Consider the following 12,241-nt stretch of genomic DNA (forward strand, 5'->3'; position numbering starts at 1 on the left):
AGATAAATAAATCTCAAGAGAAATATGAGAACCTCGTGCTCATATCGTTTGTCTGAGAGTTCCTCTGTCAAGCGTACCTAGCCCTGATTGGCATCCCTCATCCCTTTCCTTCTCCATGTGGGGCAGGGAGTAGCAAGGGCAGCACACAAGCAAAGCTTTCAGCAGATCCAGTGCCTGGATACTAAAATGCCCGAGCAACCAATCACCAACTGCAAACAGCCACAGCACTGGAAGGTACTGCAGTAAAAAACCATGCTGGTGTCCTTGCAGAAGATGCACCAAAACCATGTCTCATTCTGACCAAGTTTCAAACTTGACAGTGTCACCTGGGTAGTGTTCTCGGTAGGCCTGCCACATCCATGTGGCTCCTGGGCTCAGCAATGTGACCCTTTGCACCAGGACAATCATGACAAACGTTGCCAAGGACAACATGCTACAAAGCGATGGGCCACAGGAAGGGAGTGAGAAGTCCACCCTCAGGCAGTGACCTCATGTCACAACTCATGTCTCTCTAGCAACTCTGCTACCTCAACCCCATCTAGCCTGACAGCCAAAGTGACCTTAAGCCTGGGGAAGCAGTGGCTTGCAACATGTGGGCCTGACACCTGCTTGGGCTTGGGAGTCATATGTTCAAGTCTCATTTCCACTAGCTACCAGGTGAGCACACGGAGGAAATGGATTATGAAACCTGTTCAAAGCATCGATTTCTATCTACAATGCCAGGAATCCTTGCATTCCCAGGACAGAGCAGGGCGTAGGGTCTGTGCAAGCAGAGGTGGAACTCACCCTTCCTTCTGTAGACTCGGACAGATATGACCAATCCATCTCTAAATGCCTAGGGCTGCTATAGTTCATACGCAATCTTACGATGTCTCAGAACCAGGAGGGGCTTCTAAAGGAAGCACGATCATTTTACAGATGAGGAATTTGAAACCCGAAGGATCTGTGCTTGGGACAACATCATCTTGCTTATTCATTCCCTTTACTGTGAGTTCAAAGAGTAATGTCCTCAAAGCCCTTCTGCGCAAATGTCACAAAAAGTGATTTGTCATAATAAAGATAGTGGCACTGGGCGGGCAGCCAGAGGCCCAGGAGACCCATGTTCAATACTGTTTCTGACACTAATTGTGGAACCCTAGAATCCACTTTTTTTTTTAAATCTTTAAAACCACTTCCAGTTTATACAATTCAATGATTCCAAAGGAAACATAGCCCTTTTCTTTGAAGGTGTAATCCTCAATACTTTCCACCAGGTGGCACAAAACCTCCTTTACAGAAACCAGAACAGTCACAACAAAGGATGGGAAGGAACTGTTTTTTTTTTTTTTAAAGCATTAACCTTTCTTCAATCTGATTTTATTTTAGTGCTAATTATGCATTTGGTCAGCAACACAGTGTGTGTCATAGGAGAAGGACTAAACGGGGGGGCACAGGAAAGACCGCAAATAATGGGGTCTCGGTTGTGGCTTCCTACCTGGTCAATTACAGTGAGGAGTGGTATTGTTGTGATCATCTGGAAAAGGCCTGGATGTGCTGGGGTACAAAGTCAGTGAAGAGAAAAAGAAATAATCGACAGAAGCACTGAAGACTATCATAGCAGACATGTTTTGCACCTACAAAAACCTCTAGGGACTAAATGCGAGTGCCTTCGTGGACTATATCCTGAGCCAAGAAGGGACAGTTGAAGAAATCCTGGCCAAATCAGAATGGAATGCTTACTTAAGAGCTTTCAATTATTCTGTAAGAAATGCCCTACTTGCGGATCATTTAACAATCATTTTAAGACGGGCCATGGCTCTCCATGGCATGCCTGCAACTATGGGTGACTCTTTAATACAGGAAGGGAGGGAGGTGGAGGAAGAGGAGAAATTTAATACCAGAAAGTAATAGTTCATATGCAATAAAACAAAGACAAATAACGAACCGCCAAGCCTCGGGTGACCTGGCATGTGGGTGTGCGGGGAACCTACTGTATTACTGATAGGACTGAATATTACTGTAGGCTTTCTGAAAGCAATTTTATAGGAAGTGACAGAAGCCATAAGACTGATAGCCTTTGATCTGGCAATATCAGTTTCAGCAACCTCTAGCAAAGCAGTAATTGAAAGACAAAACCGTCGCCTGTTTTTAGGAAGCTGTAGTTTGGCTCTGTAGTGTTCGAACTGCACCGATGGCGCCACTGCCTAAACGGGGGAGGGGAGGGGGCAGTGCTACTAATTAAAGAGCAATAATGGCTAGCAATAATGAAATTAAGGAGGACGGACCAGAGAACTGCCGGAAGGGGTATGTGCCATACCTTCTGAAGTGCTCCTTATTTGCACATAGAATCAGTGGATGCCAGGGTAGGGAAAGGATATTGGCAAGAAATGGACTGCTTAATGGCTCTATGATTATGAAGATGTTAATATCAGGGAAGACAGGGCGGAGGGCATACGGGGACTCAAGCTTGAGAACTTTTCAGTGAATCTGTAAAAATAAGAGTAGGCTTTTTTTTTTTTTTCTTTTGGTCGTTTTCGAGACAGGGTTTCTCTGTATTGCTTTGGAGGCTGTCCCGGAACTTGCTCTATAGACCAAGCTGGCCTCGAATTCACAGAGATCCGCCTGCCTCTGCCTCCCGAGTACTGGAGTTAAAGGGGTGCGCTACCACTGCCCAGCAAGACTAGGCTTAAGAATTACATTTAAGCTCACACGCAAAAGACCACCAATTACAAAACATATTTAATGTGGAAACATTAAGAAGGCTCATAGATTTTTAGAGTTATAAATATACTCTTCCCCTTTGGGGAATGTGCATGTGTGGTCACTTGTGCTTGTACGTATGCTGTCATTTCTGTTTATAGGGTTCATCAGACAACTGGCCTAGCAATTATTCTTATTTTCCTAGCATGTAACTTTATATATGTGAAATATATGTGTGTGTGTGTATGAAGACATTTTACAAAAAAAAAATTAAGTTTATTTGCATGACAGAGTATGTTTCTTGCTTAAGAGTATCCATGAGGGCAAGAGAGGGCATCAAGTCCCTGACAGTTAAGTTACAGGTGGTTGTTAGCTTTTGGAAACCAAACCCAGGTCCTCTTAACCACTGAGCCACCTCTCCAGACCAGGGAGACATTTTCATATAAATCTTTTGGATTTCTCTCATATACCATATTTAGAATTCTATAGAACATGGAATTAGATATGTTTTGTAGTGTTTTGTGTGTGTGTGTGTGTGTGTGTGCACATGTACAAGAACATATGTGTAGGCCAGAGGTCAACCTTGAGTTGCACTGATTGTACAATGAAGTTAGAGGCTATAAGAAACCGGAAGGCCAATATACACTGTGATTACTATAAAGGTACCAAAGCCTGAAGCCCCTTTCCCCTCATAGTGAGTTTCTATATCATGGGGTGCCTTCTGGACCAAAGGTGGGGCAGGAGTAATTTGAAGCAGGTTTAAGTCTGAAGTTGTCCCTTCAGAATGTGCCCCATCCCCCCTAATAGTCTTCAGTGAGCCACAGGTGCTCCTAGACTCAGTGCTTACGTACTGATAGCCATGTGACCTGAGCATGCGCTCCATCCACTTAACCCACAGAACCCCACACAATCTACTGACACATGTCAGTTGTTTCCTCTTTTCCATCATTGTGTTGACTGAGGGCTGCCACTCCTGTCGCTGCACAACACGGTGAGAGTTCACATGGTGGTGATTACAGAAATACCACAAACCTAAACTGGAACAGGGGTTTTCTTAAAATGCCACAGAGACGAAGAAAGAGAGACAATGAGAGGATAATGGCTTAGTAAGTGGCTCAGGGGGATGGCATTATTCAAAGCCATTACTCCGATGGGAGAATACAAGCTAGTTGCTAAAGGAACCTTTCTTACAAACCTTGGCTTCGGGGTCACTGTTGACACTACAAGAATCATCATCATCAGCATGAGGGGCGTTTCTAGAAAGAAGACATAAAACTGGTCTTAGAATTCTGTTGTAAAGACTGATGCGGAAACCACCCCTTTTGGCAAACCCTCCCGCCTTCCTACCTGAGTTTCAAGGATGCATAGCGTAGCGTTGCTCCTTCAAACTCTTTTAAACTGGGGTCTGGGTTAACTGTGGCTGCGTGCAAATCCTAGAGGGAAAAACAGATCCTGTTAGGGTCTGATGGAAGGGCCCATCACCCTGCCTCAAATACCACAGAGGAGAGCGAGCCCCAGCAAGAGGCAGAGAGTGGGTATGAGCTTAGGCAGAAAACGGCATGCAACGGCTGCTGTGTGCTGATGTGGATCACAAGCTCTGGCTCGTACGGGACCACAGGGGACCTGGGCACACCAGCTTGAAGTCATTCACAATGGGAGACATTGGAAAAACAAACCAACAATGTGAGTGAGAGTGGCACCCCTGGCAAGAAGCCCCATTGCTCCGTCCCTGCAGAATGCATGATATTCACGAAGAAGAAAAATAAACAGCCACAGCCATGCAGAAAGAACACAAAAATATTAAACGTTCTAAAATCTGACAGTATACTTGCCTTCCAAATGTCACTATTAATCTTTCCCCCATTCAGAACAGCAAAATCACTCCATGGCTGTTTCTAGACATATAATTATTCACATAGGGAAAAAAAAGCACATTGATTTAAAGAAAAAAGAAAAGAAACACAAGGAGGAAAAAAAACACAAGACACTGTTGTTAGCATTGATATTCACAGGATGGGTCAGGGAACAAATCAAATCTAACAGTAACTTGTTTTTGCTCTCTCTAAGCTAGATTATTACCTGACCGGGGCAGGCCTCAATTACCTACCAAAGCAAATGGCTCAATATTATTAGAAGGCAGTGCAGTTATTTCCTAAATGTGGTCCCGGAAGCAAACCATATGCTTTCCCACGTTCATCCCCAGTCTACACAATTCCATAGAGACACCCACTCACCACCAGACACACATTTTCTAGAGATAGAAGTGGAATCAGGGATGTCACTATGCTAGCTTGGAAACTGGGGGATGCCCATATCTAAGAGAGTGAAAGTCTGGAGTCAAGTTATTGTTAGCTACAGAGGGAAAGGGCAGTGATTAGAATAGAAGCTTATTCAGGAGCAGAGGCAGACATCACCATCCTGGTGGGACTTAGTCCATATAATGAAAGAGCCCCACCCAGTCTCCTCTGAACTACCGAATCATAAAAAGCTCTACTTCGATGCCACACCTGGCAGGGAAATGATTTTCTAAGAGGCTACAGACCACAGCACAGAACCCTGCGGACTGGGAAAGCATCCCAACAGACCTCTGCACAGAGGCAACTCCTCCCAGCATCCCAGACAACAAGGAAACTCTTTTTTCCTACTGTGCCAAGGGAAAACTCAAATACTCTTCAGGGATTTATGGAGCTAAATGAAACCCCTGAAACTCAAGGATGGTCTTGTGTATCTCTCCTCAGATGAAACACCAACAATGGAAAGTTTTACCACGTAACTTCTCAACTGAGGTTCATAGAAAATGAGCAGTGAATGGTGGCCCAGAACTTACAGTCAGGTCACTAAGGCAGCTTTTCACTAAGAGTAAATCGGCTTCAGCCCAAATGCCCTGCGGAGTGATGGGCTGGTTAACTCTGTGGACTAGGAGGGGTGGAAATACTGCTGATTACTTCCACTGTCAACACAATCAGCTTTCTTTTGGGGGCTAGGGGTCTGAACTGCCATATTCAAAATGCAAAAGGATTCAGATTGCCACACTAATTTCAAAAGCTAATCTCTTCTAATGAATATAAGGACAGGAATGCTGTCCATCTTAGCTCTCGCCTTACTCAATGTCCCTCAAGGCGTGTTCAGCCTCCATTGAGGTGTGCAGCTTGGGAGAACTGTGGCCTGTTAGATCAGAAGGGCTGGGAACCTGAGATGGGTACAGGGTTTTATGTGTGTGTGTTTTCCTGGGAAAGGCTGCTAAGCTTTGCCTCTAATATACATATAAAGTTTTATTTTGTGCATGTGTGTGTATAGACTCAAGTATATGTATGTGAAAGGGCCTACAGAGATCAGAAGGGGTCCCCCAAAACTGGAGTTACAGGTGATTGTGAGCTGTCACGTTGGTGCTGAGAACCAACCCTGGCTGCCTTGCAAAGGCAGTGGCCTTCTTAACAGCTGGGCTCTCTGTCCAGCCCCACTGTTCCTATTCTCGGAGGGACGAGTGGTGGCTAGCTTAGTCACTGCTCTGCAGCTACAGAAAATGCTTGCGGCAAGAGCAGGCAGCAAGTGCAAAAGGAAACATCAAGTTGTAATTTTCTTTTCCAAGCAAGCCCCCACAGCTCAACATCAGGGCCCTGGCTGCAGGGTGGGCAGCGCCCGTGCCTCCTTTAGGTTGGACTCTGAAAAGGGGCATCAGCTGAGGAGCCGAAGAAAGTCACGCTAAGCGTGTTTGTGTGCAAAACTTCAAAGGGAAAGAAAGAAGAGGAGGGAATGAGAAGAGAATGGGGTAAGGTGCAGAAGGGGAGGGAGCGAGAAAGGAAGAAGAGAAAGGGAAAAGAAAAGGAAGAAAAGAAGGAAGAGGGGAGGGAGGGAGGAGAGAGGGAGAGAGGGAGGGAAGGAGGGAGGAGGGGTTGATGTCTGAAAAACAGACACTTGAAATCAGAAATTACCCAAGAAGGAAGGGCTCTGTGCTGGCACAGGAGAGGATGGAAGAATATTCTAAATGGACCATTCAGAAAAACTTCAGAATCTAATTAAAACAGGCCTCTGTGTGGGTGTCGAATTTTATGCCTTTTTTATGCATCTGCTCTCTGGACACAGGAGTCTCTCTGTAAAGGGGGTGTTGACCGTGGTTCTGGGCCTCTGTGAAGCCAACTCTTGTGCTGTGGAGTCAGCTGGCAGCCTCCTGGCAGTGGCCTAAGTCTACATAAACACAGCCTAAGCAGTGGTTTTGCAGAAGGTAACGACAGTGAGTGCTTATTGCAAAACTCAAGTAAGGAACAGGGGTGACTGCATTCCGACTGGGCCAAAGGTATTTGTTTTAAACCCTATTTTAAAGTAATTCATCGATATCAAAGGTGAACATTTTTCTTTCTGGTAAAAGCGACCGTAAGTTCTCCTTTTTTCCTTTTTTAAACAAAGAACAACATACTTTTTTCTTAAGAGCAACACAGTACAGTCATTTAATTGTTTTTAATTAAACCAGAAGCTATTTTCTACATTTAGCTAACTATTTAATAAACGTATTTATACATTTTTACAGTGCCGGGGCTCAGGCCCACAACCTTGAGCATGTCAGCCAAACACTCTCCCCCCTGAACTACGTCCCAGTTCATAATGCTAGCTAATAAAAATTTAAAAATAAAAAGCCTACCGGAGGCTCTTTGGCAGTAGAAAGTCTACAATCACATTGGTCTGTAGCAGGTAGAATGGGAAAGCCGGGGGTGGTTGGGGCAAAGAGGAGGCAGCAGAAGAGGGAACAGGAGGTGAGCCACGTGCTTCCGGTGGGAAGTGACACCCAAGACAGGGAGAGAGGGACAGGGCAGAGGACATCTTCCTCAAGCAACCCGCCTGGGAACCTTCTAGGCAGAGTGGATGAAGTCTGGCATGGCCACGAGAGGCGTAGCTGGAATCACCGCCTCCAATCCCTGTCCTGGCCCTTCTCAGGGTGCAGCATCCATTGCTCCAAATACGATGGTCATGCGCACTTATGGGAAAGCTGCAGAGCCCTGGCTCCCATGGTGTATACTGAGTGACTGACTCAGAGCTGGGGACACAATGCCTGCTCTTCTAGACCTACCACAGCGGGCCTGTGAAAGGGTGGGCCCGCTACGGAGAGCCAAGCACATGTCCTGGATGACTGAGTGCTTTCATCCTAATTTCCCTTGGGGTGGGGGTTCTTGGAAAACAATTCCAGATATCAAAGAGAAACGGACCAATGACCTTCAGTTGGAAAAGGCCCTTCTTCAACAAAGCCAGCAGGGTGGGTGTTCCTGAGGATGGATTCTCAGGGACTGGAAAGTCCTGATGAGGAAGCTGTCATTACCTTGTGCGGAGACTGGGATGTGTCCTCTCAAAACCCCGTGTGGGAAACCATCCCAAGTACAGCAGCGTTGGAGATGGGATGGGGACTAAGGGAGGTGGCGAGGTCATCAGCTCCGCTCTGGCGGATGGAAGAGTGCTAACTACCAACGTGCTCAAGCCTGACAGTCCATCCTCCTGATCTCTTGCCTCCTCTTTGCACACAGGATGTGGCAGCAAGAAGAGCTCTCATCAGATGCAGCTTCTGAAGCCTGGACCACCAACCCGCAAGGCGACCTGCTTCTGCTCATTACAAATCACTGGAGTGCTTCACATCTGGAGCACAAACAAAACTGAAGCCCCAGGAATTGGTCCTCAGCTCACAGGCTGGGAGATGCTGCCCTTGCGTCTACAGGGCCCATCTCCAAGGTTCTTTCCTGCCCTCCGAACAATGTCTTACTCACTAGACTGGGCTGTGTAATTTAGTGAAATGACAGAACCGTCTTTCAGGTACACATGGAAACATACAGGTTTTGGGCTTGGAGATTGTGCTCTTCTTGGGGGTGACAACTGCTTAGGCAGCCAATGGCCGCAAGCACATTAGCAAGTAGAGAGACTTCTTAAAGAGACAAGGATTTCTCTGAGGGTCCCACTTCCCACACTTCTTGATAAACCCTGGCAATCTCTACAGAGAGAGTCTAAGCAAGTCTTGGCCACAGGCCAAGAGCTACTCATAAAATGTATCCTGTTTGCTCCCCACCCCTGCTGCTGCCCTCTCTTTTAAAATTCCACAGCCACACAATTTCAGAGGTAATTCGGAGCAAGTAAATGGTTTGGGAGGGGTGGGGGAGGAACAGCCAAGTTTCAGTAGCAAATACTTCTCGGCCAGTTGATAAACTTTCAAAAGTACTCACTGGCACGTGTGCTGGAAACATTATCGATGTGCTTAACACTTCCCGGGTGAACTTTGGAAAGTGAAATGTAAAATGTTCAAACTGTAAGGAAGCCTGCAGTCCTAAAGTTTCTGTGCCGTTAACAGATTGGGCGCTTATTTATCTGATTTTTCTTTTCAAGCCAGCTCACGAGCAAGCTCAACGAAAACACGCGTTTCTGACACGACACATTACAAGCTACTTCTCTCTCTTAACATTCTGCTCTTTTTTTTTCATGCTTTGAAATTAGTTGAAATAGATTCTATTTAGGGATCAAAGAGATGAAGCTGGAGAAATAATCATTTCTCTTCCGCTGTCATCGGCACCTGGGACGTCGTTACTAAGAAGTCATTTTCTGGGTGGCTCTGCGTGTGACACAGCCCTCCCTTTGGATGAGATGAGGAGATCTGAGCGTCCCCACATTTCCTAATAGAGCATATCAAGTCTCGGTGGAAGCAGGGGGCTATGGATCAAAGTTCAAGGTTGACTGCCACATACTAGCTCTGTTATCTTACCAAAGCTACTTAACCTTTCCATGTCAAATTAAAATGGGAGTGACAACCACCCTCGGTGACAGGTGTGTGTTTTGTGGGAGTAAGGGGACAAGGCTCTGGCCTGGCCCTGTGAACATGGGTGCCCTCTCAGTATCCTCCTCAGTGACTCCATGCCCTGGGTATGTTATGTGGCAGGCTGCTTCTCCCCCCCCCCACTTTCATCTTCCCCTTCTGTCTGTCTGTCCCTTTGCTCCTGTGATTACGCCTGGTCCTCTGAAGTCTGCTGGGAAGTTTGACTCAATGGATGGCCTCGTGTGGGTGAAATTGTACTTGAAGCAAACAATCAAAAGGTTCATCTGAACATCTGTCATTCAAAGGGCTGGCGGCCTGGGGAATGCAGCCTAGTAGTTGAATATTCGCCTACTGTGTGTGAGGCCCTGACTTCCATTCTTGGTACCAGAATGGATGAATGAATGAACAAATGAATGCGTGAAGAAATAAAAATTCAAATAAATGGTAGTGGTAGAGTGTTTGCCTATCAGGCACGAGGTTCTGGGTTGGATGCCCAGTGATGCAGTGAAAACATAAATAAGATAAATAAGTAAGCCAGCAAACAAACAAATAAAGGGCTATATGTGAGCCAGTCACTGCCTGTCTCAAGCTTCTAAAACTATTCATTTTTTACAGCTCCATCGAGGGAGAAAACTGCATGGTGATTACGAGTGGAAGCAAGAGTGGGCAGAATCCAGGCTAGACCAGGGGACCTGAGCTACCAGCTGTACGGCCACTCAACTCCTGATTCTCAGAGGCCATTTTCTCTGCCACAGCAGAGTCCTGTGACGGTCAAACGTGGTATTTATAAAACACTCTGGTTTTGTTCCTTGTGGTGCTGGGCTGAGCCCAGCTCCCTGTGCATGGTAGGTAAGTGCTCTATCATTCAGGTCCAACAAGTCTTCATAAGGGACACGGAGGCTGAAAACTCCAGAGGAGAAAGAAGATGAGCTAAGTCCTTTGAAGCCTGGGACGGGGTCCTGACAGTGGGTGGGGGTAGGAAGCTGGCACAGGATGGGAAAGGATGGGTAAGAGTGGGCTTTGAGAGCCCCAAAAATGAGAGAGGCCCTCTATTCCCTGACAGTTTTACCCAGCACCAGATGCCCAGGTGCACTGCATTCCTCCGAAGACACAAGTAGGCAGCTCTGAAACAAAACTCTACCGTATTAAGCAGAGAAATAAAAATCCAAGCTATACAACCCCAGATTACACTCCTTGGATGCCACCAGGTTCAAAGAAGTGCTTACTCTCTCCTAAGTATGGAGGACACAAGGCACCTAGAATACGAGTTAGTCCAACCTCCCAACTTCAGGGACAACAGGAGGCAGAGGACACTGAAAAACTAAAGCCAGAGGCACCAAGAAGAATACTGGCCAGGGATTCAGAGGCCCTGGGAGCTGCTGTGTGTCACTGATAGCTCTGTGCCTCAGTTTCCCTATCTGTAAAGTACTCTCCTGGTGTGGGTTCTCTATTGTTGAACACAACTAAACAATTAGAATAAGAATAACTCAGCCCTGTTATAGCAAGATCAGAGGCATATACTGGCTGGCTCTGCATCAGGGAGGCCATCGGTAAGTCCAGGGTATGTCTGAGATGGGGCAGGAAGTAGACTCCTTCACATCAGACCTGTTGAAGGCTAGAGTTTCACTGGTTTATTTTTATTCCAAGCACACCTAACACAGTGTGAATAATAAGTCCCTGGATAGAAGTTGGGTAGGATGAAGAACTGTTAGGCTTTGATGAAAAGCCATCAAAGACATCTAGCGCTACACAACAAAACCCTAGGTGGTTCACTTGCACTGGACCACACGCCTGATGACCGGGGCAGTCCAAAGCGGCCAAGGCGCTCGTCTACCAGAGGGTATGGACAGCGCCAACCTTTCTGTCTAAGAGACCTGGGGCTGTTGGGGAAGGGAGATGCCCAAGCCCTCTAAAGCAGAAAGCTGAGTACAATACCAGTCTTACTGCCCAGAGAAGCACAGGTCACCACCCAGAAAAGTCAGGAAGAAGATGCTGGCTACCTTTAAAGACAGGATGGATGATAAGGGTGGCAAATGCAGAAGAGTTTGGCCAGTCAGGGGTAAAGTTCAAAAGGCACTCATTTCTCAACCCAGAAGAAACTGAGCTTATTTAAAAAAAACAAAGGATTGCCAGAAAGGGGGGGGGGGGGCAGAAAAGATAGCCTGCTAGAGAAGCCATTGATATAAATAAATACATAACTAAATAAACAAATGAATAAAGCTGTCACTTGGCTGTGACCTTTCCTGGTGATAATTATCTTGAGTGTGCTATTACTAGGACTGACAAACATTTGCTGCAGGAATCATTACATGAATGAATACCACAATGAAATTTTTTTAAGACCTCAATTCTTTGTTTAAACATTCTGATTTCTTCCTCGGGGATACCCGGAATTTATGCTGCTAATTATTTCCAAAATAATGTCACTTCTGCTAAATAAACACATCTCTTTTTTTTCCTCCTTAAATAGGAATTAAGCATTTAAGTGCTCTCAAGGGTTATTCCTGCAAAGACATCTTCTACATGCTAGCAAATGAACCCAAGGCTAATAAGATATGTGGTAATTATAACACGTCTGGCCAAGAGTTGCTCTTCTCTGTGTAAATATTTCATGGATCCAGCACCGTGCAACGGTACCTGCTGAGTAAATGGTTGTCTCCATGAGCTCTAGGGAAACTTAGGTACTTCCCATTAATCAGCTCCTCTTGTCTTTGTACCTAGAATGGCGTTTCAAGAGACCAGAATCCATTACAAGTGAGAAGAGCCCCGAAGACAGATATT

The 12,241-nt window shown here is 46.0% G+C and overlaps 1 protein-coding gene across 16 annotated transcripts in view; it reads right to left on the reverse strand.

The window, feature by feature from the left end:
- Apbb2 (amyloid beta precursor protein binding family B member 2) overlaps window positions 1–12,241 on the reverse strand; it is a 369,114-nt gene that overhangs the window by 84,021 nt on the left and 272,852 nt on the right. For 11 of the 16 annotated variants that reach the window (XM_021229678.2, XM_013116544.3, XM_005074366.4 and 8 more), the window contains 3 exons: window positions 4,512–4,574; window positions 4,027–4,112; window positions 3,875–3,935 (listed from right to left, as the gene is read on the reverse strand). The exons of 1 other annotated variant lie outside the window; for it this stretch is intronic. In XM_021229678.2, the coding sequence (XP_021085337.1) occupies window positions 3,875–3,935; window positions 4,027–4,112; window positions 4,512–4,574 (210 nt within the window). The remainder of the gene's footprint in view (window positions 1–3,874; window positions 3,936–4,026; window positions 4,113–4,511; window positions 4,575–12,241) is intronic. 4 more of the 16 variants (XM_005074369.4, XM_013116550.3, XM_013116549.3 and 1 more) reach the window with 1 other exon arrangement.

Source organism: Mesocricetus auratus, unplaced genomic scaffold (genome assembly GCF_017639785.1).
Source record: "Mesocricetus auratus isolate SY011 unplaced genomic scaffold, BCM_Maur_2.0 Super-Scaffold_100006, whole genome shotgun sequence".
Classification (NCBI taxonomy): domain Eukaryota; kingdom Metazoa; phylum Chordata; class Mammalia; order Rodentia; family Cricetidae; genus Mesocricetus; species Mesocricetus auratus.